The 26963-nt window shown below is 55.1% G+C and overlaps 2 protein-coding genes across 3 annotated transcripts; both read left to right on the top strand.

Moving 5' to 3' along the window:
* The first annotated feature begins 88 nt into the window (after positions 1-88).
* Positions 89-12747, top strand: TRAP1 (TNF receptor associated protein 1). The gene is made up of 18 exons (XM_035131480.2): positions 89-199; positions 1605-1760; positions 1892-1974; positions 3912-4052; positions 4434-4505; positions 4702-4862; positions 5254-5363; positions 5844-5917; positions 6761-6916; positions 7076-7196; positions 7309-7378; positions 8445-8592; positions 8803-8988; positions 9121-9259; positions 9488-9573; positions 11371-11516; positions 11814-11886; positions 12367-12747. Exons 1-18 carry the CDS (start codon positions 109-111, stop codon positions 12466-12468), a joined length of 2115 nt encoding a protein of 704 aa, XP_034987371.2. The 5' UTR covers positions 89-108; the 3' UTR covers positions 12469-12747.
* A 1670-nt stretch (positions 12748-14417) lies between these two features.
* SLX4 (SLX4 structure-specific endonuclease subunit) lies at positions 14418-25556 on the top strand. 2 transcript variants are annotated; one of them, XM_035130450.2, is made up of 14 exons: positions 14418-14657; positions 14838-15041; positions 15359-15500; positions 16055-16279; positions 17102-17307; positions 17758-18059; positions 19467-19683; positions 19865-19953; positions 20434-20580; positions 21119-21288; positions 21444-22978; positions 23184-23289; positions 23397-23834; positions 24796-25556. In XM_035130450.2, exons 1-14 carry the CDS (start codon positions 14444-14446, stop codon positions 25115-25117), a joined length of 4317 nt encoding a protein of 1438 aa, XP_034986341.2. In that variant the 5' UTR covers positions 14418-14443; the 3' UTR covers positions 25118-25556. The 2 variants fall into 2 exon arrangements, with proteins under 2 accessions (XP_034986341.2, XP_034986342.2); XM_035130451.2 differs by having other exon boundaries at positions 14838-15011.
* The last annotated feature ends 1407 nt before the right edge of the window (positions 25557-26963 follow it).

The raw sequence follows: 26963 nt of genomic DNA on the forward strand, positions 1-26963 counted from the left end.
CCGGCGAGGGGGCGGGGCTGAGGAGAATCGACGTCACGGGAGCGCCGGCTACTGCTCGCATGACGCTATTCCCGCGCCGGAAGTCGGGTCGGCGTGAGAGAAGTCGCGATGGCGAGGTTGGAGGTGCTGCGCGGCGGGCGATGCCTCCTCCGTCTCCTGGTCCGCCCGGGAGCAGCGGCGGCGGCGGCGGCGGGAGCAGGTGAGGGAGGCCGGGCCCTGGCGAGGCCCCAGGAGGAGGCGGCGGCGGCTGCTTCCCTGGGCGCCGCGTGACCCTCGCGACCCTCTGACCCCACAGGCCCCGTCCCCGCCGCGGATCTGGCCCGTTACAAGAAAAACACGTCTAATTCAGGGGTTGCCAACCTTTTCTTGGCCAGGCTCCACCTAAGCATCTCTCAAATCCTGATCCCCGCCCCCCCGTGACATTTAATTCTTATTATTCAAAAAGTGAGCTCCACCTAAATTCCACCTAAATATTAGGAAGAACTTCTTGACAGTAAGAGCTGTTCGGCAGTGGAATTTGCTACCAAGGAGTGTGGTGGAGTCTCCTTCTTTGGAGGTCTTTAAGCAGAGGCTTGACAGGCATATGGTGGTGTTTCCTGCTTGGCAGGGGTTGGACTGGATGGCCCTTGTGGTCTCTTCCAACTCTATGATTCTATGATCTATTCACGTGGAGGAAGCCTGAAAGGCCATTCACTCTTAATAACTCATTCTCGAATTGCCCCTCTTAAAAATCAAATTGCCCCACCCCCACCCCGTGGGGCCATACATTGGGAACCATGGTTCAAATTCCCTTATGGCAGTGATGTCCAACTTCCAAGAGACTGCGATTTACCCCCCACTAAAAACTGGCAGTGATCTACCCATTGCTTTGACCAAAGTTGTTGAGCTTTTTTTGGGGGGGGGTCCATTAGGATCACATGATCAATCAGGGGCGCTCCACGATCGACTTCTTGGACATCCCTGCCTTATGGGGTATCTAGAGTCCCTCAGGAGAGAACGCAGAGGCCAACCAGAGTATATTGAGAAGCAAAGTGGCTAGTAACTGTTGCAACAGGATTCCCAGAACAATGGTGTGCAAGCATCTATAAAGACTTTTGAAATTGTGCACCCTGTAGCCCAAGACCCCCCCAAAAACATCATACAGAAGGAGGCAGCCTCCAGCAGAGATTTGAGTGTGTTGCTTCTCGCCTGTCTGCCAAGATACCTGAAAATGCCTTTCTTGATTGCATGTTGAGATCATAAATACTATAGTTCCTGAATCTCTTAAGCATATTGATAGTGTGCTCAGTTTAACAGATACTTGCCGGACTGTATTTGCCGGGATGTTTCAGCCCCTACAGTCCAAAGACAATTGGAAAGCTTTTCCCATTTCCTTCCTCCTTGCAGAGAAATATTTGAGGTCAATTTGGGAGAGACAAATGGCTTCAGGATTGCTCTCCTGTACTATTTCAGATGTGGTTTATATACTTACATATGTGTTTGCCTTGTACATTTATGAACATTTATTCTATATTGGAGGCCTTAGAATTCTTATAACAGCGGGTAGCATCCACTAAAGCTCTGTGTTCATAAGGGTTCCTTGCCCAATGCTTCTTCCGTTTCAGGTCCAAGGGCTGCACTCCTGCCCCGACCGGCCCCTTCGCTGCTGCCTCCAGGGCTGAGCTGGGCGTCCAGGAAGAGCTACAGCTCTCAAGCTGCCCAGAACGATGAGGAGGCCCCTCCGCTGCACCGGCTGACCAGCAACCCTGAGGCACTCCCAGGTCAGGCTCCCCCTCCCCTGGAGGCAAGCTATGCTCCACCCTGCGCCCTGCTGTGGGGGGCAAAGGGGCAGCCCTTTGCCGAGAACAGCAGCAGCAGCAGCCCTTTCCTCTCCCTCCTCTCCATCTTGCAGGTTCTGCCTCCAGGCACGAGTTTCAAGCAGAGACCAAGGAGCTGCTGGATATCGTGGCCCGCTCTCTCTACTCGGAGAAGGAGGTAGGCTAGCCGCTCCTGCCCTGGTGCATCCCAAGGGTCCTTTTGCAGGGCTGCAACCAGCGCCTGCCACTGCTCATACCTGCTGAGGTGGCTTGACCCTAACTCCTCGTTGGAGGATCCTGAGCCCTGGTAGGGGCTGCTGCCTTAATTTGAAGCAACTTCCCAGATGCAGACATTTGGAGGGCATCACTGCACCTCTTCTGCAGTGGGTTGGTTAGTTTCCCCAGGTTGGTGGAAAGCAGGTGTGCTTTGTTACAGACTCGACTCTCCTCTCACCTCAGTCGGGAAGCAGTCCTTGTACAGTCCTTGGACCTCTTAGGGCAGGGGTGGCCAACTTCCAAGAGACTGCGATCTACTCACAGAGTTTAAAAAGTGGCAGTGATCTACCCCCTTTTTGGGGTTCTGGTCAAAGTTGTGGAGCTTTTTTTTTAAGAAAGAAAGCCCTGTTTTGGGGAGTTCACATAAAATTTGTAAAAGAGCTTCTTTAGGGAAGAAAGTGACGTTGAGCTTCTTTTTTTTGGAAGGAAAGCCCTGTTTTTTGTGGTTCAGGTCATTTTAGGGGTGCAGGGCAAAGATGTTGAGCTTTTTTAGGGCAGCCACAGTTGTTCAGCTTCTTTGGGGGGAGCAAGTGATCTACCAGTGATCTACCGCAGACGTCCAGGGATCTACCGGTAGATCACGATCTACCTGTTGGACATGCCTGTCTTAGGGGATATGGCTGATGTAGGGGCTTGCCCGACATGTCTTTCTTCCAAGCTGCACACGCCACAGTCCGTGGAGCTTCCCTGAAGCCCTCCAACTCCTGGGAACTGCAAGAACCAGAACAGGCTTCCAGGAAAGGGAGTGAGTTGAAGGGCTTGAGGAGTCCGATCAGATTGGGGCAGCAGTGCAGTGTGCTTGCAAATCCAGGGTAGCTCCAACAAACATTTCATGTTGGTGACATACTTTTTAGACGTGCAACATTACACAACAGAGCAATTCAGTTTTACTAGCAAACCGGAGGTTAAACTCACCCCTTTCCGGCTCTGGATGAGTGTAGAGAGCATTCACGTGACATACCTGCTTCTGCTTCTTCTTCTTTGGTGATCCCTCGTAGCTGAGTAAGATTGTCTTCCATAAACACAGTTTTAACAATGAGTCTGTAAATGACTGTGGAAACCAATTCTGGATCCACACGACCTTCCACGGTGGGGACATTGGTTTCTGGGCAGGAGTTGATCACGGTGTGGATTTGCCAAGCGTGCCTTCCTCTTAGCACATTTCTCCCTTGTGTCCTGAATTCAAGTGTCTTCAAAGCCCATGACCCCTTTGGTAAAGGCTGTTCTCCAGTTGGAGCGCTTGCAGGCAAGGGTTTCCCAATTGTTGGTGTTTATACTACATTTTTAAAGATTTGCCTAGAGACAGTCTTTAAACCTCTTTCGTTGACCGCCAGCATTACTGCAGCTGACACACCAACATGTCACGACACACAGTTTGGAAAGCTCTGCTCTAGAGCAGGGGTGGCCAACTCCCAAGAGACTGTGATCTACTCATAGAGTTAAAAACTGGCAGTGATCTACCCCCGTTTCAGGTTGTTGAACTTTTTCTATGAAGGAAAGCCCTGTTTTTTGAGGTTCAGGTTGAAGTTGTTGAGCTTTTTAGGGAGGAGGAAAGCCCTGTTTTTTTTGGGGGGGGGGTTCAGGTCAGAGTTGTTGACCTTTTAGGGAGGAGTAAAGCCACATTTTTGGGGGGTGCAGGACAAACTTTTTGAGCTTTTTTTTTACGGGAGCTAAAGTTTGGGGGGAGCCAGTGATCTACCAGTAGATCACGATCTACCTGTTGGACGTGCCTGCTCTAGAGGATGCCTGCTGTTAGGGTGTGTGAAGTCTACCCTGTCTTTGGCTAGTCTCTGCTGTCTCTGTGGTGCCCATTTGCCTCAGTGTGGCCTCTCCCTGCAGGTGTTTATCCGAGAGCTGATCTCCAACTGCAGTGATGCTTTAGAAAAATTGCGCCACAAGATGATGTCCAAAGGGGAGGTCCTGCCAGAACTGGAAATCCACCTTGAGACAGACTCCAAACAAGGAACCATCACCATCCAGGTACTGCTGCTGGGAGGGTGCCTTGTGCACCCTGTGTTCCTTTTCCTTGGCCAGGGCTACCAAGGAAGGTCTCTGGACCGGAGAGATTTTGCTGCCTCTGGCCCAAGGGGGACTGGTGTGCGGAGACTGCCTGGCTTGAGATGTAGCCTTGGCCGCAGCTACCCAATGAGCTTGGTGTCTGGTGAGATTTGGCCCTGACTTAACTTCTGACCTTAGTGCTGGACCCCATAGAGCAACCTTCTTGTGCTTTGCTCAGGTCAGAGCTAGAAACAAAATCTCTCTCTTGCCCGAGTCTGTGGAGATGAGAGAGCTTTGCCCTTCCTGTTCCAGAGTGGGGGCCAGGACATGACACAGATGTCTTTGCCATTCTCTTCCCTGCAGGACACAGGCATCGGGATGACCCAGGAGGAGCTAATCTCTAATCTTGGGACCATCGCCAGGTCTGGCTCCAAGGTAACAGGGCAGAAGGGTTTTTGACAGCGGGTGCAGCTAGGCTTGCCACTGTTCCAGGGTGGAGCGATCCCTGAGGCTACAAGGAGAGGGGGCACTGGCTTCTGGCACGTTTGTGACCCACCTTTGAGTTGTTGGGAAGTGGCTAGACATCTGTCGTGGCAGCCTGGCTGCAAGCAAGGGGCTTTTGTGTCCACAGGCCTTCCTGGACACGCTGCGGAACCAGGCAGAAGCCGGCAGCAGGATCATTGGCCAGTTTGGAGTGGGCTTCTACTCGGCCTTCATGGTGGCGGATCGGGTGGAAGTTTTCTCACAGTCCGCAGAGCCAGGCAGCCCTGGGTACTGTTGGCACTCGGATGGGTAAGTGGTGCTCTGGAGGGACCTGGGCAAGACTAGGGGGCGGGCAGGAGGAAGTGCAGGTTGGGGGCAGAAATCTTGGATATTTTTTAAATTTAAATCATTTTTTTACCATTTAAATTGGATTTTTAAAATAAAATGCTTTTAGAGGAAAAATCTTTCTAAAGGTAGTGTTCCATTTAAGTTTCATTATAGCCCAAAGGCTATTTATCAGGAAAGAAGGATTCGTTTTAAGTTTCTCATGTGTGCTAAAGCTCAAGTCTAGGGTTTTTTTATTTTAAAAAATGGTTTAACCACCTCAGTTAACAAACACGGATACATATCCTATAATGTTAATGATTTAGTTAAATAAATTGTTTAAATTGTTATTAAGGAAATGGTTTTCTAATTCTAGATCTGGGACATTTGAGATCTTGGAAGCCTCTGGAGTTCAAACAGGGACGAAAATAATTCTCCACCTCAAGGAAGACTGCAAGGAGTTCGCCAACGAGGAGCGCGTCAAAGGTGATCCCCCTGCAGCTAGCTGGGGTTCCCCAGGGAGGCTTTGCGGGCTTTGGCTTGGGGAATGTGCGTGGGGGTGGGAGAAAGGCTTTGCACTGAGAAGCTCCCACTTTCGGTCTCTGGCAGCATCTCCTGTGAGGATCAAGAATCCAAAGAGCTGCCACCACCAAAGATTTGCTGTCCCTGGCTTCTGGGCTTGTTAACTGGGCTGGGGGGCCTTTCTGACCCCTTCTGGTCCTCCACGTGCAACATGTCTGCGGTGGACCTCCATGCGCTCGCGGTTCCGCCTTCCAGGATCTCCGCAGCATCCAGCCCCGCCTTTCCTTTCCTAGTGGGCTGCTGTGGGCTGTTCCAGAGTGTTTCTGGGCCCCCCTTGGGTGGGTGGGTGGGCCAGTGGGCACTTCTGGAGTTTGGGTATCCCGGGCAGGGCTGTTGACCCAGGTTGATCATCAAACCCCTTCCTTCCTTCCTTTCTTCCGCCAGAGGTCATCACAAAGTACAGCAACTTTGTTGGCTACCCCCTCTTCCTCAACGGTCGGCGTGTCAACGCCATGCAGGTAAGGCGGCTGCCGACTTGTGCTGCCTGGGCCTTGAATGTGCAGAGGCCCCAGGGTCCTCTTCTGCCCTCTTCCGCCCAGCTCAGAACAAGGTGCTGGTCAGGAAGAGGAAAGGCTTAGGAAAGGCCTGCCTGGGATTTTGCCTCCACCCTGGGCTTTGTGGGGGTCCTGTGCAAGTGGCTCAGAGGAGCAGCCCCCTCTCTGGAGCACAGGGGCAGCGCTTGCTCTCTCCTGTGAGTTCCCAAAAGGACAGTGGAGGATGCCCTCCCACTAGAGGTCAAAGAGAACAACAATTACCAGACCTTTAGAAGGCATCTCAAGGCAGCCCTGTTTAGGGAAGCTTTTAATGTTTGATGGATTTCTGTATTTTAGTGTTTTGTTGGAAGCCGCCCAGAGTGGCTGGGGGAACCCGGCCAGATGGACGGGGTATAAATAATAATAATAATAATAATAATATATTATTATTATTATTATTATTATTATTATTATTATTATTATTATTATTATTATTATTATTCTCACGTGCTTCTCAATGCCGGGTCCTCTTCCCGTGGCCTTTTCATTTCAGGGTGGGGTAGTGGCTTGGAGAAGGTTGCTAATGCCCTCCTAGTCCCACACTTGGTCCGCTTTGGGGGCAGGAGGAGGAGGAGAATGATTCTGGGCTCCTCTTTGCTGGTCTTCCTGGAGCCTCCGGGTGTTTTGGGCTTGCCTCTACCAAACTCCTTCTGACAGCATTGGCCTTGGTCCCTTGCGCCTTCTGAATGCCTCAGCAGCCTCCACCCCACGAATCCCTCTGGCCTTGGCAGGAGCTGAGCCCCCCCTGTTCCCCCTCCCTCTGCGCAGGCCCTCTGGACCCTGGAGCCAAAGGACATCGGGGACTGGCAGCACAAGGAGTTCTACCGCTTCATTGCTCAGGCCTACGACGAGCCGCGCTACGTCCTGCATTACAAGACAGATGCGCCTATCAATATCCGCAGCATCTTCTATGTCCCAGAGGCGGTGAGGAGTGGTCTGCAGGAGGGGGGCAGCCACACCCCAGAAGGGAGGTTGAGCCAAGTCCCTCCTGGCTGGCAGAATATCCGGTTTCAACCTGGGCAACCCAATCAGATGGATGGGTACAAATAATAACATCATTCTTATGACTTCCTGTGCCTCCAGAAGCCCTCTATGTTTGACGTCAGCCGGGAGCTGGGCTCCAGCGTCTCTCTCTACAGCCGCAAGGTCCTCATCCTGACCAAAGCCGCAGACATCTTGCCGAAATGGCTCCGCTTCCTGAAAGGTAGCCACCCTCCCCTTTTCAGGTGCCCTGGGCAGGCAAGGGGGTTGCTTCTGGGCCCCAGCTCCCCCTTGCCCCCCCCCCCTGAGGCTGCCCCTCCCTCTGTTTGGTGCAGGAGTTGTGGACAGCGAAGATCTCCCTCTGAACCTCAGCCGGGAGCTGCTCCAGGAGAGCGCACTCGTCAGGTGAGCTACCTGTGGGCCGTGTCGGTGTCTGCGCCTGCCCACCCTTCTGCCCTGGGGCTTTCCTGGAAGCAATTCTGCTGTGGCCTGCAAGGGGGAGTGTGAGGCTCAGCTCGCTGATCTGCCTCCCCCCAAGACAGGCTGTTGATCTGCCCTGCCCAGTGTCGGCTGCTCTAACTGGCAGTGGCCCTCCAAGGTTCCCCTTTCCTTTTTGTTTTTTTTGACAAAGTAATAATAAAAAATGCACCCCACCACTGAGACCATTCCATTGTAACTATCCAACCTCCCACAATTTCAACACCTCTTGTGATGGTTTGACCCCTTTCCATTTTAACAATAGAAATTCTACAAACACCCTCCATATCTCCTCAAAATCACTTCTCCTGCATATTCCCCGTCTTGCCTTAATGGCACATGTTAATTTATCATTAATAGCTATATCCCACACCTCTTTATACCATTCTTCCATTTTATATTCTGCTTGCCCCTTCCACTTCCTAGCTATAATAATGTGTGCAGCTGTCAATAAATTTGTGAGCAAGTCTTTCCTAGCCTGCGAACCTTCCACCCCATTGTAAACTGATAATAATGCTACCTCTGGACTTTTGGTCAGCTTTATCCCAGTGATTTCTGTTATCTCCTTAGACACCCTTTGCCAGAAAAATTGGCTCCCCCTTTCCTGCCTGCTCCTTTGGGCTGGGCCCTGGTACCTCCTCCTGCAGGCCTGCTCCCTGCTTGGTCACCAGGGAGCAGGGATTGGGCCCTCCCAGTGTTGCTGTGACTCCTGTTCCCATCAGCCCTGGCACCTGGTGTGCCTAATGCCAGGAGTTGGGATCCCGGCAGGCGGAGGGAGGCTTCTTGGTCACAGAGCAATGCCAGCTTCATTGAGATTGCACATGGCACCTGGGCAGATCTCTTGGTAAAGGGGGGAAAGAATAGAACCCCCCCTCCCAGCCAGAGGTGCTTCTTTCCTCCGCTGCCTCTCCTGCTCCTCTTTTGATCTTTGGGGCTTCCAGGCACTTCTCTCCCCCTGCCCCCAGTCTCCCTGATGTTGGGTGTCGTCCTGCAGGAAGCTCCGGGGAGTCTTGCAGCAGAGGCTGATCAAGTTCTTCATTGAGCAGAGCAAGAAGGACCCTGAGAAGTACGCCAAGTTCTTTGAGGACTACGGGCTCTTCATGCGCGAAGGGATTGTCACAATCGCTGAGCAGGATGTCAAGGTGTGTTGGCCGACAGCTGGTGGGTGAGGTTTTTTCCTTGCCAAGTTTCCAGAGGGAGGTGGGAAACCGGGAGTGGTGCCACCTACTTCATAAAATGTGATTGTAAAACACATCCTCAAAAGTGGTTTACTTGGGGAATGGATGCCCCAAGGGCGAGGGGCGAGGGGCCTGCCTCCTTTGCCCTGTGACCGGCGGGACTCTCCTTCGCAGGAAGACATAGCTAAGCTGCTTCGCTACGAGTCATCGGCACTGCCCGCTGGCCAGCTGACCAGCCTCTCGGACTACGCCGGCCGCATGCAGGCCGGCAGCCGGAACATCTACTACCTGTGCTCTCCCAACCGCCACCTGGCCGAGCACTCGCCCTACTACGAAGCCATGAAGAAGAAGGATGTGGAGGTGAGCAGGAGAGCAAAGAGGGGCCTGTAGGGTTGGGCGCTGGGCTCAGAGGAGGAAGCCCTGTGCCCGGGGGGTGGCCACTCTTCCTTTCCTTGGAACTGAGCACCGCCCCCCCCCATTTGGGCCCCACAGGTGCTCTTCTGCTACGAGCAGTTTGATGAACTGACCCTCCTGCACCTCCGGGAGTTTGACAAGAAGAAGCTGATGTCTGTGGAGACGGATATCGTCGTCGACCACTACAAGGAGGAGAAGTTTGAGGAGAAGCACCCAGGTGGGCTTCTGCTGTGGGGCGGGAAGAGGGTGTGAGCCCTTTTCAAGCAGAGTTGGCTGCCTAGCTTGGAGGAGGTGGGAAAACCCCAGGAGGCGTCCTAGAGGCTGGCCTCTTGTCAGCACTCCCCACCCTCTCAGGAAGGACTTTGAGGCTGTGATTGAGGGGTGTCTCTCCTCTTCCCCCACCCTGATCCATTCCACTGTGTTCCTCCTCCTCCTCCTCCTGCAGGAGAAGAGTCTCTGAGTGCCTCGGTTGCAGAGGAGCTCCTGGCCTGGATGAGGAATGCGCTTGGTCCACGGGTTGCTGCCATCAAGGTGAGGGTCCAGGGCAGGGGAGGGGGGGGCGGGTAAGTAATAATTAGAATAATTTTATAATTTATACCCTGCCCATCCAGCTCGATTTCCCCAGCCACTCTGAGTGGCTTAGAGCACATAAAACATTGTAAAACATCAGACACAAAATATTTCTCAATACAGGGCTACTTTCAGATGTCTTCTAAAAGTCGGATAGTTGTTTATTTCCTTGACATCTGATGGGAGGGCGTTCTACAGGCCAGGTGCCACTACCAATAAGGCCCTCCACCTGGTTCCCTCTAACTTCACTTCTAGCAGTGAAGGAACCGCCAGAAGGCCCTCGGAGCTGGACCCCAGTGTCCCGGCTGAATGATGGGGGTGGAGACGCTCTTTCAGGTATAGTGGCTTTCAGGGTCTTTCAAGGTCATTCAGGTATAGTGGCTTTCAGGGTCTTTCAAGGCCATTCAGGGCTTTCAAGGTCAGCACCAACGCTTTGAATTGTGCTCGGAAACATACTGGGAGCTAGTGAAGATCCTTTAGAACCAGTGTTATATGGTCCTGGTGGCTGCATTCTGGATTAGTTGCAGTTTCTGGGTGCTGGAGAGGGTGCATCCTAACAGGCACATATTTCCACATGTTGTGGGAGTGCCCCAAAATTCAACTATTCTGGACAACAACCATACGGGAAATAAGTAAAATAATGAAGCAAACATTAGAAATGACCCCATAATTGGCCTTTCTAAACATTTTCTAAGACAACAATGCCCAAGTACACTACAAAGAACTCATAATCCACTTACTCTCCGCAACCAGAAGCACCATAACCAGACACTGGAAAGACCTGTCAGGAGTAAGCATGGACCAATGGTACCAAATAGTATGGGAAACAGCTCTTCTAGAAAAATTAACCAATAAGCTGAAACTGAGACGGGGACAAATAGAAGAAGACGACTTCACCCCGGTATGGCTCCCCTTTATCACATACACAGCCCAACAAGACAATGACAAAAATCCACCATCAGCATACAAATCAATATGGCTTACCTGATCCAAAACACCCACCCACCCCACTCACACATGAAACAAAGACCACCACAGCCAACCACAAATGAACAACCATACCCTTGGCCGATCCCAACCTCTCTCACCACCAAAGGAACACAAGGGAACAACAGAGAACCTGCACAAGCGACGCTGACAACCCCCCAACTTATATTAAGTAAAATAGAAACACCGTCACCTGACCCCCCCATCTCCCCCATCTCCTTCTATCCCCCTCTTTCTTCCCAGTGTCTCAAAACTGAAACCAATTTGTTACGAGAGACATTGCATATATTTCTGTCAATCAAGAAAACCTTTAATAATAATAATACTGTAATACCGTAATAAAAAGGTAGCCCCGTGTAGATTGCATGGCAGGAGTCCAAGCAGGAGATAAGCAGAGCATGCACCACTCTGCCTGAGAGGGAGGCCTGCATTTGCACACATTTTGGCCACCTTGAGGGCTTGGGTCTCGGGAAGCCCCCTGGCTGGGCCTGGCAAGACTTTGGGCTTCAGGGAGGCCTTTCCAGGATTGGCCGTCACTGGGAGCTCTTTCTGCAGCCACAGTGTGACGTGTCAGGATGGTGGGGACTGTTTGTGTGAAGGGCTGAGAGCGTAAATGACTGGAAGCAGGGCGGTTGTGGGGGGACCTGGGCAAACCCATGTACCGGCCTGCCATTTCCTCTCAGCAGCCGGGGGGGGGGCTTGCTTCCTGGGACCTGGTGGGGAGGCAGAAGGGGCAGCTTGGCCTTGACGCCCCAGCCCTCCTTCCCGCAGGTGACTCCGCGCCTGGAGATGCACCCGGCCATGATCACCGTGCTGGAAATGGGTGCCGCCCGCCACTTCCTCCGGATGCAGCAGCTGGCCAAGACCACCGAGGAGCGAGCCCAGATCCTGCAGCCCACACTGGAGATCAATACCGGGTATTGGGTTTGGGGGCGGGCGGGGGGGCAGGCAGAGCTGGACCTGGGGAAGGGGGGCTCTGAATACATCTGCCTTCCAGCAGGTGCTGGTTGAAGGGCCTGTGGGCTTCCTCCAGCCCTGGATGTGATGCCCTGGGGACCACATTCTCACCCGGATATCTTGCTTTCGGACGCCTCCCTTTGGGGCCTCTGCAAGGGCTCTCCTTGGGGAGAGGTGAAGAGGAGGCTTTGGGGGAGGAAGCCCATGCGCTCTGCCTGCTGCAGTGCTCAATCTTCCCCTTCGCCTTCTCTTGCTAGGCATGCTCTGATCCAGAAGCTCAACCAGCTCCGCTCCAGCCAGCCTGATCTGGCCCTTATGCTGCTTGACCAGGTGAGCTAGCTTCTGCTTCCTCCTCAGGGGAGAAGCCTAGGCACACACAGGGAGGGACACATGGACTGCCAGGGTCTTGTCATGCCCTAGGAGAGCAGTGGAAGGGGGGGGAGGCATCCAGTGCCTTTGCAATGTCTGGAGCTGAAACAATTGGCACCTGCACAAGCAGGGAACAATGTAACCCCCTGCCACCCCCACGTGGATTCCCTGGGGCTTCTCTGAGAGCCTTCGAGGGGTGGGCACAAGAATCATAGAATTATCATAGAAGGGGCCAAGCGGATCATGTATTCCAACCCCCTAGGAGAGCAGCTACTGAGGGGAATGGGTCCCTCCTGTCATGTTCTCCTTGCCCACTCCTGGCTGGCATTCAGCAGAATCCCATCTCTGTCCCTTGGTGCTCCTGCCATACCCTGGGACACAGCAAGCCAAGGTAGCCCACTCTACCCCAAGCCGCTTCATTGTTCCTTCCTTTGCTGGCAGATCTACGACAACGCCATGATAGCAGCAGGCCTGAATGATGACCCCCGGCCGATGGTGAACCGGCTGAACGAGCTCCTTGCCAAAGCCCTGGAGAAGCACTGAGAGTCCTGCCTGGAGCAGAGCTGCGATAGTTCTGCCTGTCTTCAGAGGGGGGTCTGGCCTGGCTTGCCTGCTCTTTGGGCAAGCTCTTGGCCTGGGGTCCCACGTCCGGCTCTTGGCCCGTTGGAAAGAGCAGAGGGGTCAGAGTAGAGCCTCGTGGAGCCGTTGTCCTTTATTTCAAAACGTGTGTTTGTGCAGCCGGCTGTCAGAGTGTGCATTTCTGGACTTCCCTTCAGGCTGCGTGTGTTGGCAGTACCTCTAAGTAAAGACTTTTCAACCCCCAGTTCTGAAATGTCTTGCCCTGCTTTTATTCTGAGCCTGTCTGGGAGCGGGTGGTCCTTGGATCCCTTCTACAGTGCACCTGGGAAGAGAGTGGCTCCGCACTGTTCACAAAACGTACTGGCAGTTAGGACGAAGTGCTTCTAAACATGCACAGAACTCCCCCCGCCCCCAGTGGCAGATGCAAGGAGCAGATCTTTTCCTGCAGCAGTGAGTTCCGCAGGCTTAGGTTGGAAGGTCAAATGGACTACAGCCAAGAAACTGAAACAAAGCAGCGGGCCAGCAGCCAAGAGGCCTGATCTTTATTGTTGCAACAAAGCTCCCAGCTACAACATAGGAGCAGACAGAAGCCCCGATCAATGGGTTACATCTCATTTCAAAGTTTCCCAAAGTTTCCCAGAATGCATCATCAAGACATCATAGATATGTCAGAAAAGGTGCGGTCTCGGGTAGAACCTGAGGCATGCCCCTGTCACTCAAATACTGTATAGCCTTCCACACTTACTCCATCACAGTACAAAGGAAAGCATTTACAGTTTCCAGGTCCCGAGTCACGTCAAATACACCCCTTTGTCTTGACGGGGCTTCATCCACATGGGGTGGGTAGGCATTGTGATTGAGATGGCTACCTGTCTGACACTCTTGGGGCAGGATATCCTCCTTATACCTTATACCTTATACCTCACTTCCCTGGGTCCTAAATGCCATTGGAACGGAGAAGATTGATACGAGTGATTTCTTATGAATTTCTAAAGTTTTCTCATTGAGCCACTATATAGATACATTTATCAGCGAATTGCTACATTTGGTATTGACACTTTCCCTGCTTTCCTTTGTTGGAGACCGCAGGCTCCTGAGCTGAGCTCCCTTTGCAGGTGCAATCAATGCCTTTGCAGAGATCTAGTTACAGGTAGGTAGCCGTGTTGGTCTGAGTCGAAGCAAAATAAAAAAATTCCTTCAGTAGCACCTTAAAGAACTTAGTTGGTCTTTAAGGTGCTACTGAAGGAATTTTTTTATTTTGCAGAGATGTTGCTGTTCTTTTCTCTTGACACTGGAGGATTTGCTTTGACAGGTGAAGGGCGGGGAAATGTGTGTGAGGGACTGGTGTGGTAATGTGCAGCGGAGACTCCTCGTGTGTGTGTGTGTCGGGGGTCCAATTTTCTTGGTCGCTGTGCCTTGCAAAAGGGGCAGCGCCGTCACAGTCCGGGCGCTTTGCAGAGCTCGCCTGGCCCTTGGCTACCCCGAGGCAGCTGCCTCCTTGAGGGGCAAGTCAAGCAGCCAGCCTTCTGCTGCCCTTGGACCTGAGCAAGAATCAGCTGGGGGTCTGGAAGGGGAGGGGGGGTCCCGGGGTCATCTACCGTAGTCCAGGGTTTCCCACTCGGGTCTCCAGCAGTTTTCGGACTACAATTCCCATCATCCCTGACCACTGGTCTTGCTAGCTAAGGATGATGGGAATTGTAGTCCGAAAACTACAGCCCGGCCCTCCCTCCGTCTCGCTCATCCGGCGCGGAGGTGGATCCGCCCATCGGCTCCCAGGCCGGGTCCCGGCATGCTCCGCGCCCCCACCCGACGCCTCCGGACCCCTTCCGGGGGCGGGGCGGCGCTTCCGCCTCCCATCCTGGCTGCTCTCCCCTTCTGCGTCTCTATGGCGAGTCCTCCGGCCGCGAGCGGCGCATGCGCGGCAGGCACTCCGCCGCCCATGGGCGACTCCGAGGACGAGTTCCGGGAGTCCCGCCGCGGGCGCCTCAAAGCCGGGGGTCCGCAGGGGGGTCGCCGCCTCCGCCGCCGGCCACCTCCCCCTGCTCCTGCCCGCGGGGACGAGGCGGAGGCCCCCGGGAAGACCCAGGATGGCGGAGAAGGAGGCGGAGGGGCCCCTTCAGGGGCGTCTGGACTCCCCCCCGCATCGCTTCTTGGTATGGCCCCCTTCCTTTTGCTTCGCTCAGGCGGGTCATACCAATAAGCGATGCGGGGGTGGGTGTCTCAGCCTGTTTCTGGGGGTTCTGGTGGGGTGGGGGACCTGGGGGACACACACCTGGGGCAGCTCCTCTCTTTGCAGCAGCAGCGATGGAGCCCGCCTGGTTTTTCCCTGGCAGGAGCCCCTCCAGGAGCGGGAGACGCAGCAGCAGAGGAAGGAGGAAGGGGCAGCCGCCACTGCCAGGAGCAGGCGCAGGGATCCGCGCAGGTGACGCTGGAGCCCCTGGCACTCCCAGGTGCCTCAGCCAGGAAGGAGGAGGAGGAGAAGGACCATGCCAGGAGGCCACCCGCTTGTGAGGAGGAGGAGGAGGCATTGAGGGGTGGTCAGTGTCAGGACTGCCCTGTTTCCTGCCACGGCTCGGGGCGGTGTGTGGGGGGCTGGCGATGGGCAGATCCTTCAACCCCCCCCCCCCAGCTCAGACACAGTGTTTGCATCCAAGGAAAACAGGATCCTGTCCAAGCCTGCTTGCTGGATTTAAGGTCTGGCTCCCACGGTGGGTCACGGTCCAAAGAGGCACCGGCCGTGTCCCAGGCGCCAGACCACCGCCCTCCTCCACACACCCCGCCCAGGGTGTCCCGGGGGTGAGGCTGCTCTGAGGGAGCCAGGGGGCCTGGGGCTGACTCTCTTCTTCCACCCTAGACCAGTCCTGGGGGTGCCAGGGGGCTGTTCCGGAGGAGCTGCAGCCAGGAAGCCTGGAGGAGGCAGGCTGGGTGTTCTGCCAGATCTGCCAGAAGGACCTCTCTGCCATGAACTCCGTCCGGAGGGAGCAGCATGTCAACAGGTGGGGGCTCCTTGGTTTGGGCACTGCTGGGAGACTCTGGCCAGGTGAGCCGTCCTGCTTTTGAGTGGCAGCCTGAGAGAGGCCTGGCTGGGCTGCCTCGGTGTCTGCTGGCTCGGCTTGTTGCATTTTCTCCTGGGCCTCACCTTCAACAGCCTTGCTGAGAAACAGTGACATCCAGAAAGCCTGGCAGGCAGTGGCTCCAGGCCTTTTTTTCATTTCTTTGGGAAAGGCTGAAAAGCATTTATCAAAACCAGAGTGACTCATGAACTAATGTATATGTAGGGAATAAAACAGGTCTATTTATATATACATTGCATATACATACCGTATATGTACATATATATACATTTATACATACATACGTATGTGTAACAAACTACATTTTCATGTTTTTTTCTTTTCTATTTAATCTGTAAAGAGTTCAACCAAATATGACTAAAATCTAAATAAAAAACAAAAGGCTGCTTTTGAAGCTGACTTGGGGGGGGCGGGGGGGGGGGCGTCTCCTCTGCTCCGAGGGCTTCCTGCCTGAAGAGACTCTGCTTTTCCTCCAGGTGCCTGGATGACCTAGAGGGCCCCCTTCCTGCCCCCCCTGCTGCCAGGGGCCCTGTTGTTCCCGAGTGCCCCATCTGCGGAAAGGGCTTCAGCTCCCTCAGGAGCCGGGGCGGCCACTTGAAGCGCTGCGCAGCCAGGATGGAGGTCCCCCCCACGCTGCTCCTTCAGGCGGTGCGGCAGCAGCAACAGGAGACCTTGCTCCTTGGCCTCCCAGCTGCCCAGAGGTGAGTCCAGAGTCCTACCAAGCAATAGCCCAATGGATGTGGAGTCTTGCTCAGGGAAGCTGTCCTGCTCTCTTTCCCCTCTTGGCCTCTGGAGTTAACAGGGTGGGCCTGGGGCGCAATGAATGCCTCACTTGGGCCGAGGGGAGGAGGGGGTGCTGCGCCCGTTCCCCTTCTTGAGAAGACCTCTCTGGACCCCCAAGTGCTGAGCAACCCTCCTCCTTTTGGGACTTGGAGAAAAGCGCTTCCCTGCCTCCAGGCTTGCTCAGTGGTGCTGAAGTGGCTTGGTCACCCTGGCTGGGGACGTCACACTTGTCATGGGAAGGCTCACTCTTCTCCTTCTCCTCGGTCTTTTGGCGCTGGGGACCTTGCTGTCCTTCTGGAGCGGCCCAGGGAGGTGGGCACTGGGGACATCGTAAGCCAGTGATTTTGCTGCTGCCTCCAGGACCATTTTTAGAAAGGGCACTGCTTGGTACCACGGGGCACTTTCTGTGGCCTCCTGCTCCCTTCTTGTTCCTTGCCCTATTTGATGTCTGTCTGAAGCAGCTGGGAGCTGTCATTGTCTGGAGGTCAGGAGTGAGATCTCCCCAGTAGCTCTGCTTGAATCAGAAGAGGTGGTTCAGATGCTTAGAGACGGAGCTGCCCTGACGTGAGGGAGCTTCCTGGCCAGCCGAGATAGGAGCATCTCCCCTCTGAAAGGCAGCCTGGTCTGTAGACATGAGTGATGCAGGGCGCTTAGGGTGGTCTGCTCAGATTGGGGGGGGGGCAGCTGCTGCCCACTGCAGCTCCTGAGGTGGGTTAACCGACCTCTCCTGCCCCGTCCAGCGGGTCCAAGCGAAAAGGCGCCTCTTCCACGCAACGCTTGCCGAAGAAGCGCAAGGTGGCGGCCGAGGTGGACGGAGCGACGGAGGACCTGCTGGTTGCCATGGCGATGTCCCGCTCTCTCTTGGAGGAGGAGGAGGGGAAGGCCAAACAGCTGGCTGGGAGCAGGCAGGATGGCGCTTTGAAAAGCAGGAAGCCCCGAAAAGCAGGTGAGCTGCAGGTGGAAGGTGGTTGGCACCCAGGGAAGGTCTGGCAGCTGCCTCTGGCTTCTGGGCTCAAGGGAACAGGCAGGTGTCTTCTATGTCCTCTCGAAATGTGCTCCAGGCCAGACGCAGGTCCATTTCCTGCATTTCTGTCTGTGGTTGCGATTTCTTCACTGCGGGGGGTTGGACTGGATGACCCCTGGGGTCTCTTTCCCCCTCCCTGACTCTCTCCTGCCAGCATCCTTCAAAAGAAGCTTCTCAGACAAAGTGCCGTTGTTCCCAGAGGGCGATGTGGGGAACGGCTGTGGCCCCCGCTGCATTGGGGCTGCTTCCTCCCCCTGCTTCTCCTCCTTGCCCTTCGGAGGCCTGGGCAACGCTTGCTGTGGGGCAGGCCGGGGCTTCCTCCGTGGGGAGACTGGCGGCTCACAGCCCCATTCCCTGTGTGTTGCTTCCTAGAGAAGAAGAGCCGAGCGAAGCTGGGCCTCCCGCTGCCTCCTCTGCCTCTGCTGCTGCCCCAGGACCCCCAGGAGACCCGCCGGCGGATTGAGGCTCGTGTGGCGCAGCTGCTCTCCGAAGCGGAGGAGGAGGAGTTCCCCAGCACCCCCCTGCTCCCCCCCAGCCGCCTCATGGATGCTGAGCTGCCCCAGGGAGCAGGCGGATCTCTGTGGGAAGCCAGCTCACTGGCCAGACTTTGTCCTCCGGGGAGCTTTCGGGCCACGGACTTTGCCCGCTCTGTCTCGTTGCAGATGCCCAAGGAGGTGGGTGTCTGGGTCTGTGGGGACTTATAAGGGTCCCCCTCCCACCCTCGGTGCAGGCAGAGTGGCTGGGCTCAGGTTTGCAAGGTGTAGGCAATCTCATCCACCCATTGGCGTTCCTGGGACTGTCTAGCCAGGGAGCAATGGAGCCTGGGACTCCCGGGTTCTGGCCCCCTGGCCCCGCCGAGGAGCTTCCCAGAAGTGCCGCCCGTGGCTTCAAGATGCTCTGTTGAGGCCAGATCTGCGCCCATCATTTGCCGGGGCCTCCACTTTTGCTTCATTCTGTTTCTCTTTCCTTCTGCTGCCTGTTCTCATGGTTCCCAGTCTCTTCCTGCTGCTGCCTCTGGGGCATGGGGGTGGGGCTTGGACCACGGAAGGGGCCTCAGCAGGCCCAGGATGCTCTGCCCTGAGGTGCGGTGGGGAGGAGCAGGTGACCCCCAGCCCCCTCCTCTGCTGGGTCCCGTTTCTGGGCAAATGGGTAGGGGAGGTGGGTGGGGTGTTTTGGACATGAAATGGCCCCCCCTTGGTTTGGGGCCAGCCTCGCTCAGCAGCTTCTTCCCCTGGGTGCTCTGGGGCTGGCTGCTCACAGGCAGATAGGAGATAGACACCTCCATCCTAGGAGGCTGGACAAGGGTTGAGAGATGCCGCCCCAAAATGGAAAAGGAGCGAGGTCCCAGCTAAAGGAGGAGGGCAACTTAAACTGATGGGATGTGCGCAGCTTGTAGACTTAACACAAAGAATAAGAGAACAAGAAGAACATATGTTTAGAGAGATTTGGAAAACGTTTATTGAATATATGGGAAATAACTGCGTACAGCTGAAAAGGGTGGCAGCATTAAGATAAAATTCAACAGTGTAAATAAGTTGTGATGGTTGTGATAATGGATTCCTGTGGTATAGTTTCTGTCAAATATGCAGGGATTTATGCCAGGCACCCCCAAACTTCGGCCCTCCAGATGTTTTGGAGTACAATTCCCATCTTCCCCGACCACTGGTCCTGTTAGCTAGGGATCATGGGAGTTGTAGGCCAAAACATCTGGAGGGCCGAAGTTTGGGGATGCCTGATTTATGGTATGCAAAATGAACCATGGAAAAAGAAGGGAAGTCATTGATATCTTAAGGATGTGAAAATGAGTACTTTAAATTGTAAAACAGAGAATTTAATAAAAATCTCTCTCTCTCTCTCTCTCTCTCTCTCTCTCTCTCTCTCTCTCTCTCTCTCTCTCACACACACACACACACACACACACAGAGAGAGAGGGAGAGAGTATATATATATATATATATATATATATATATATATATATATATATGGGTTGAGAGATGCTGGAAGTGTTGGCGTTTGGACTGGCTTCTGGCATGTTGAGGCTAAACTTCCTGTCTGCACCCCAAACCCCCTTCCTTTCCCAGGGAGCTGTGCTGGGCGTGGCTTTGCCATCCTTGGGGCCCGCCAGAGCGCCAGAGAGGGAGCAAGGGCTGGCTGGTGCTGTGCTTCTCCAAGGAAGCGCCCCTGGAGATTCACGGGAGAGGCTGCCTTGCCGACCGGGCGATGCAGAGGCCCTGGAGGACCTGGTGGAGCTGGCGGGAGAAGGGCTGACCCTCACCCAGTGGCAGATGGAGGGGCCAGGTGAGGAAGGACTTCCTGGGGGAAAAGGGGCCGGCAAGCGTAGAAGTGAGCCTGGAAAGAGGCCCATCCCCTCGGGGAGTCTGGGCTGCGGACGGGGGCAGAGACTTGCCTGGGCCCTGGACCCCAGGGCAGGCCGTCAGGCTCCTTCTTGTGGGCCTGTGTTTTTCTCTCTTTGCTCCAGGTCAAGGTTGGCTTCCTGGGGACGCTCAGCAGAGCAGTTTTCTCCAACCACTGGAGAAGCAGCTGCCCCAAAGGATCTGTCCTCAAACGGTAAGGTTAGATCCTCATGCTTTGTTGGAAGGGGGGGCACTGTATTAGCTGGGAATAAAAAATAAAATAACAATAATAAATAATTATTTGTACCCTGCCCATCTGGCTGGCCTGGGCGGCTCCCAAGAGAATATTAAAAACATGATAAAACATCAAACATTCAAAACTTCCCTATACAGGGCTGCCTTCAGATGTCTTCTGAAAACAGAGGCGACACCCTGGGAGGAAGCCCCCCCCCTCAGCCTCTTGTTGATGTGCAAGGGGAACCTGGGTGCCTCTGCGTGAGGAGGGGGGGGTGAGGGGGGGGTTGAGTCCCACTGCAGTCCTTCCTCAAGGTCCGTCTGGCCCCTGCTGCTTTCCAGGGAGGAGCTTGAGCAGGAGGTGGAGTGTGGCCATATTCTCTCTCTCTCTCTCTCTCTCTCTCTCTCTCTCTCTCTCTCTCTCTCTCTCTCTCTCTCTCTCTCTCTCTCTCTCTCTCAGCTCCCGCTTGGCTCCTTGGCTGATGCCTTCAGGGGGATGGTGAACAACCCCCACCTGAGCGACATCCAGTTTCAGGTGGACACTGGGGAGGTCCTCTATGCGCACCTGTTTGTGCTTTATGCCCGGTGCCCCCAGCTGATGGAAATGGTAAGGAGGAGCAGCTGGGGGGTTGGTGTAAACAGGCACTTCAAACAAATGGAGGGGGATCCTTGCTCATTGCTCCTGGCCTGGGTTCTGGGTCTGGGTCTCAGCCGTGGAGCAATACTTTGCCCTTGCCGGTTTCTCTTCATGTTGGCTTTGAGGAGGAAGCCCAGCCAGGGTGAGGGCGAGGGCGATGGAATCCCCTGCAGCCTTTGGGTCTTTGTCGCTCCAACGCAGGAGCCACAGGAGGGGAGGGTTTGTTCCGCGGAGCACCCAGCAGCCATGCGCTGTTGCAGGCAAGAGCTCCTTGTGCAGGAGGGTGTGGGGTTGAGGGGCGAGAGGAGGCAGGGAGGACCGAGGGAAGCGGGGGCCAAAAAGGGTGAGAGAGAGAGAGAGGGAGGGATTGGAGCTTGCCTTTTATCCAAGGAGGAAGAGTGAGCCTGCAGCCAGGCTGCTTAGGGGCACTTTGGCAAGAGGGAATGGTGCTCAAAGCAGGTGCCCCCCCAATCTGGTGGCTGCTTCAGAGTCCTCCGTCTCTTGCTAGGTGGGCTGCGAAGGTTTCCTCGTGGCTGAAGAAGGGGGCGCAGGGACCCGCCGGGTGCTGCTGAGCGATGTGTCGAAGGAGGCCCTGGGCGTCTTCCTGAGCTACCTTTACACGGCTGACGTCTCCGTCCCTCGCCATGTGCTGTCAGAAGTGGCTGCTTTGGCCAGGAGGTTGGTGGGCTGCTGCTTCCTGGTGTTTTCCTTGGTGCTGCTGGATTGGGCCCTGCCCTCTGCCCCCCCCCTCCCAGGCTGACTTCCACTTTGAAGCCTGATGGAGACACCCCCCCCCCCTGGAGGACCATTTGCACACATGTCTTTCGTTGCAGGTTTGGAGCGACGGAGCTGGCTGGCATGTGCCGCAGCTGCCAGCCTGGCCCGGGGGTTCCTGGAGCCGAAGATGAGGCAGGAGAGGACAGGGCCGGGACCTTTGAGGAGCTCCTGAGATCCATGTGGCTGGAGGAAGAGGAAGAAGCCGTGTTGCAGGGCGGGCAGCTGGAGGAAGCCGACAGCGAGGAAGTGGGCGAGCAGGAACTGGAGCAGATCTACGAGTTTGCTGCCACCCAGCGCAAAGCTGCCCACGATAGGCTTGTCTTCCGCAAGGGAGCCGCCAACCCCAGGAAGGAGCCTGCAGAGAGCAGGGCAGCCATGGCAGAGTGGACAGGAAGCCTCTGCCCGGAACAGTCCCAGTTGCCAGGTGCTGCTGCTGATGCCGCCGCCAGGGGCACAGGGCCCCCCCTCAGAGCTGCCACCGGAAGCGTTCCCCAGATGGAGGAGGAGGAGAATTCAGAACAGCACGAGCATTCGGCTGTCCTGTTTCCTGCCACCCAGGGTGACTGCTCTGGGCTCTCTCAGCAGAGCCATTGCGCCAAGGAGCAGAAGGGCAATGCAGCCAGCCAAGGCCCTGCATCTCAGGGATTTCCCAGCCTCCTCTGGGGGCCACCGAGGGACCTCTTGCCCCTGGGATCCTCCTCTCCCAAACAGAGCGCAGCATCGCCCACCAGCCCCTTGGCAGTCCTCTCTCTTGTTCTGCCAGGGCTGAGCCCCCTGGGCTTGTCATCTCCCCCTCCGCACGGCGAGTTAGAGCGGCCTGCGCGGAACAAGAGCCCAGGTGGCTGTGGGACCTTGGAGAGCAGCCCCATTGTGCTTTTGGATTCTGATGAAGAGGCAGAGCGGGCAGAGGCCGGCGTCTTGCTTGCTGGAGCGGCCCTCTCTGGGCCATGCACAGGGGCCTTGCAGTCGAGCCAAGGGGGGGCAGGTGTTTCCAGTGGGCAGAGGCCATCCCTGTCCCCCGCCCAGGTGGGCCCTGGGGAGCTTTGGGATGCTGGTGGAGGAAGTCCTCTGCTTCTGAGGCTGGCCAGCAATGGAGAGGACAGCTGGGAGGAGGCCTCCAGTTGGAGGGTGCCAGACACTCCACTGCTGGGCGGGTACACCTTGGCGCCTGGGACCGAGGAGCAGGGCTCTAAAGGGGCTGGAGAGAGCCTGCCCACCCACAGCTCCACTCCCAGGCTGCCTCTGCTGGGACCCCCGTCTGCCCAGGAGAAGCCTTCCAGCAGCCCCGTGGTGATCGTGGGCGACAGCGAAGAGGAGCTCGATTCAGCAGCTCCTTTGCCCCAGAGTGGCACCCTTGTGCCTGGGGAGGACTCCCTGTGTCCCTCGGAGGGGGAAGGTGACAGCCTTCTTTGTCTGACACCAAATGCCCCAGCCCCACTGGGGACTCCGCCACCAGCCGTGGGTGTGAAAAGCCCCCCAGCTAGGAGTCCCATGGCTGGGGGAGCAGCTGCCCCCCACTTAGGAGAGAGAGGTGCCTCGACAGAAGACTCTGATAGCAGCGAGGTCTTTCCTTTGACCCAGAGAACGCCTGGTAAGTGGCCGCTTTGGGGGAGCAGAGGGTGGTGAGTGCTGGGCATGGGGCTCTGTGCTTGTGCTGTGTGGCATTGGGGCTCTGGTCACTTGCTGCCTGGAGTGCTACCCCCTGGCCAAGCCCCTTTGGCCCTGCTGGTCACCTTCCCCTCGTCGGGCCGCCCAGCTGACCTCCCAAGGGTTGCCTCCACCTTGCTCTGTTCCAGATCTTGCCTTTGAGGCCGGGAGTGAGACGCCGAGCGCAGCTCCACCCACCCCGATGCCATCTTACTCCATCATGGAGACCCCGAAGCTGAAGAAGGAGCTGCGCAGGTGGGTGCTGTCGGGGCGGGGGGGAGGCAGGCCCCTCCAGCAGGGAGAACGGCCGAGGAGAGAAAGGCGTTTACCCCTGCGACCGCCTGTCTTTTGTGTCTTTTCAGGTTTGGAGTCCGTGCTCTCCCCAAGCGGAAGATGATCTTGAAGCTGAAGGAAATATTTCAGTACACTCACCAAGGGGCGAGAGCCAACCCCCAGGAAAAGGCGGCTGTGGCCTCCCAGCGGACCTTGCCCCACAGCCCAGCCCAGCCGGTCCCGAGGAAGCCAAGGCTGGCCGTCGCCTCCAGCCCCGTTGGCAAGCGGCTACCAGGATCTGCTGAGCCTCACCAGGGCGCTCGGGGCAGCCAGATGGTCTGCGGCTTCAGGGATGAGAGGCTTGGGCAGGTGTCCGATCCTCACACTTCAGGGCGGCTGCAGGGGACAGCCTCACTCCCAACAGGATTTCCCCCTGGAGGAAGCACCAAGGATTCGGCACCCACAGCTTCCCAGGAATCAACTGCGTCTTCAGGGACTGGCAGTGATGTGTCTGTCGTGTCCCAGAGGTAGGAGGCTGGCTGGGGGTGGCACGCTCCTTCCTGCTGGTTCCCTCTGGCCAGAAAATGCCACTGAACAGAGCTGTTCAGACAATGCCCAGGCTGCCAAAACCCAAACCCAGCCTTTCTCACCCCTTGAAAGTGTGTCCTGTGGATGAAAAGGCATTCCTGTGACTCCACATAATCTATTCTCCTTTTCCTACTCAGTGGGAATTTGCTCAGAGCTGCAACCAACCCACCCTGTCCCATCCAGCTGCTCTTCCTTCCTCTCTTGAGTTTCCACAGCAGCCTCAACCCACTGCCTGTAAACATCGCTGTCCCAGGTGGAATCAGGGCTTCTTTAGAAACACACTGAGAGCAGAGAGACTTAGGAAGCGGATTGTGTGCCCAGAGCCACGCTGGAGTGGTTTCCCAAGGGTGCCTAGGCAGGCAGTTACTTTGGCTGCAACAGGGTTTGGGAAGGGAAGGGCAGAGCAGCTGCTTTGCATGCAGAAGTCCCCACCTTCAATCCCTTGCATCTTGTTCTGTCTTGGCAAGAACTCCAATCTTTTAGCATGGCTCCACCTACTTTGGAACTCCCTGCCTCTGGACACCAGGCAAACGCCTTCACGGTCCTCTTTTCGGCACCTGCTGAAAACATTTCTCTTTAGATGCAGAAGAGGGGTGTGCGTTTAAATTTGGCTTTAGTTTATTGAATGGTTTACTGGTAATGTTATTACCAGTAAACGGTTTGTTTACCGTTTACTGATAATTTTATTTTTTTATTCCGTTTGTTAAAAAAACCTTAAAGTGGTTTACAGTCTAGTGATGTATACATTTAATGAAATGAGTAAATAACTCCTGCCTAACCCCCCCAATACCTGCTTCCCAGTCTGCTAGATAGCAAACAATCTGCCTATGTTTTCTCCTGTTGTGGCGCCTGGTCCCTGACTAAGGGAAGAGCTTCTGACACTCTCTCTCTCTCTCTCAGCTCTTCTTCAATGGAATTTGGCTCGCTGGTTGAGGAGGAAGAGGAGGAGCACGTCCCGGCTTCTCAGGCTGCAGTCCGTGAGGCACACAAACTAGAGGCCTTGCGGCGCCACCTCGTCTCAAAGCCAGCTCTTTGCCGCCAAATCCTCCTGTACCAGCCCATTGAGTTGGCTGGGCTGCAGGCAGAACTGAAGGAAAGCGGCATCAGGATTGCGATGGGCAAGCTGATGGACTTCCTCGATGCGCACTGCATCACCTTCACTACTGCAGAAGCCCGGAGGGAGAAGCAACGGCACTCCAAAAAGAGGAGGCGGCGGTTCTGAGGGGTTTCTATGGGCCTTGAGGGTGGAACCGCTGGTGCTTTGCCCACTCAGCCGCCTCTTCTCATTTCCCTGTGTGTGGTTTTTCTTTGACTGGAAGAGCTGTGGCAAAGACACGACTAAGCCTTCCACTTAGATGATGCACTCGGACTGAACTGGGAGAAAAGCGCTTCCTTGGAAGTCAGTTCAAATCTGTACAGAGGTCCCTGGAGCAGCTTGAGGGGGAGCGAAGAGAGAAGCTGAAACACACTGCAGTTGCTTCAAGGCATCCTCATTGCAGGTGCAGCTGCTGCCGCATCTCGACCTGTGTTCGCTGGCCAAGATTGAGAGTTAGGTGTGGCTCAGCTTGAGCATCCCTCTGTACCCATTGATCTGTGCCGACCATTAAAGTTTTAAACATGTGGGTGTAACATGCCTGTGTAATAAAAATGTTTCACTGAAAGCGATTGGGATGAGCAGCGAGTGAGAGGTTTCCTCAGCCTGCCCCCAACGTGCTGCTTTCCCCATTGTCTGGACAACTGCCGTCAGCTCCAGCAAGTGCTGTGCAACCCACATCTTTTGCAAGGTGGCCTGGTGCTGCTAGGGGCTGGTCCCAAGGCGGGAGAATTGGGGCTGGCATTTCTAGCTGCTCATATACAGTGGAACCTGTTTTTGAACGTAATCTGTTCCAGAAGACTTCTGAAACATTCAAAAACTGAAAGCAGAAGCCTCAATTCAATAGGGAAACTCAAAACAAGCCACATCAGACGTTCAGCTTCCAAAAAACGTTTGAAAACGGGAGCAATTTACTTCTGGGTTTTCAGCGTCTGGGAGCCGAAACGTTCAAAAACAGAGCAGTTTTGAGAACCAAGGTTTGACTGTACAGTATAAGGCTGAAGTTGAAGTGTTTGTACTGTGCACAAAAACAGGTTGGCGGGAGTCTCCTTCTTTGGAGGTCTTTAAGCAGAGGCTTGACAGGCATATGTCAAGAATGCTTTGATGGTGTTTCCTGCTTGGCAGGGGGTTGGACTGGATGGCCCTTGTGGTCTCTTCCAACTCTAGGATCCTATGATTCTATGGCTTAAGCTTACTCTATAGCAGGAGAGAGGCTTTATATTGAGTGTTTTTGCAGTTTAGTCTACACTGGAGCCTGGATTTGTTTTTAAATGATGCACCTGCCGTTGTTCCCAGTGGCTGTGCTTCTGCAACAGGCCCCTTGGCCTGCATAGGCGTATCTCAAAGGGAAGAGCACAGGAAGCTCAGAATCAAATCGACTGCCATTTCGGCCTTGTGCTCTTTCTAGCAGAAAACCGAACTCTGGTGGACTCCCTAAGATGCCCTTCACATGACTAGCATTCAGTGCAAGTTGTTTATTGTAAAGCTGTGATGTCTCTCTGGCCAAGAGCACTGCCAATTGTCACTTGTTCGTGGACTTTTAACTATTTCTATCAGGGATTCTATATAGAACACACAAGCAGCCTTTTAACCAGTAAAAAAGTTTGAGTGTTTTCTTTGGGGGGGGGGCAACGGCAGTTGATGAGGAATCTACCCTCTTTTTCACACTAGCACTTAAAACGTTTTAAGGCAGAAACATGCCCTGATGCATGCAAGAGGTCTGACTCGCATCAAATGCGCTTGGGTGTTTGTAGCCGCAACCCCAAAAGGTAACTAAAAACTCCATAGGACTAAAACTTGGCGAGGGTCCAGCCGTGGGCTGCTTTCATCTACAAAGGCTGGAGATGTGCTACTTACGAGGGAAATGGTAGCTTGCATGGAGTCAGTGGCTGCCGCTTTCGATCTTTTCCGCTTCAACATCAGAAGCCAGGCAGAAATAGCCGCCGGAAGAGCGAGTTGCCAGCAAATCTCCACT

The sequence above is a fragment of the Zootoca vivipara genome, chromosome 14 (genome assembly GCF_963506605.1).
Source record: "Zootoca vivipara chromosome 14, rZooViv1.1, whole genome shotgun sequence".
Classification (NCBI taxonomy): Eukaryota; Metazoa; Chordata; class Lepidosauria; order Squamata; family Lacertidae; genus Zootoca; species Zootoca vivipara.

Bases quoted from the DNA above. Each gene is read 5' to 3' on its own strand.
- TRAP1 (XM_035131480.2), top strand. From the start codon at position 109: ATGGCGAGGTTGGAGGTGCTGCGCGGCGGGCGATGCCTCCTCCGTCTC. The intron at 200-1,604 runs GTGAGGGAGGCC...CTTCCGTTTCAG, and splicing joins GGCGGCGGCGGCGGGAGCAG to GTCCAAGGGCTGCACTCCTG. The intron at 5,918-6,760 runs GTAAGGCGGCTG...CCCTCTGCGCAG, and splicing joins GGCGTGTCAACGCCATGCAG to GCCCTCTGGACCCTGGAGCC.
- SLX4 (XM_035130450.2), top strand. From the start codon at position 14,444: ATGGGCGACTCCGAGGACGAGTTCCGGGAGTCCCGCCGCGGGCGCCTC. The intron at 17,308-17,757 runs GTGAGCTGCAGG...GTTGCTTCCTAG, and splicing joins CAGGAAGCCCCGAAAAGCAG to AGAAGAAGAGCCGAGCGAAG. The intron at 22,979-23,183 runs GTAAGTGGCCGC...GCTCTGTTCCAG, and splicing joins TTTGACCCAGAGAACGCCTG to ATCTTGCCTTTGAGGCCGGG.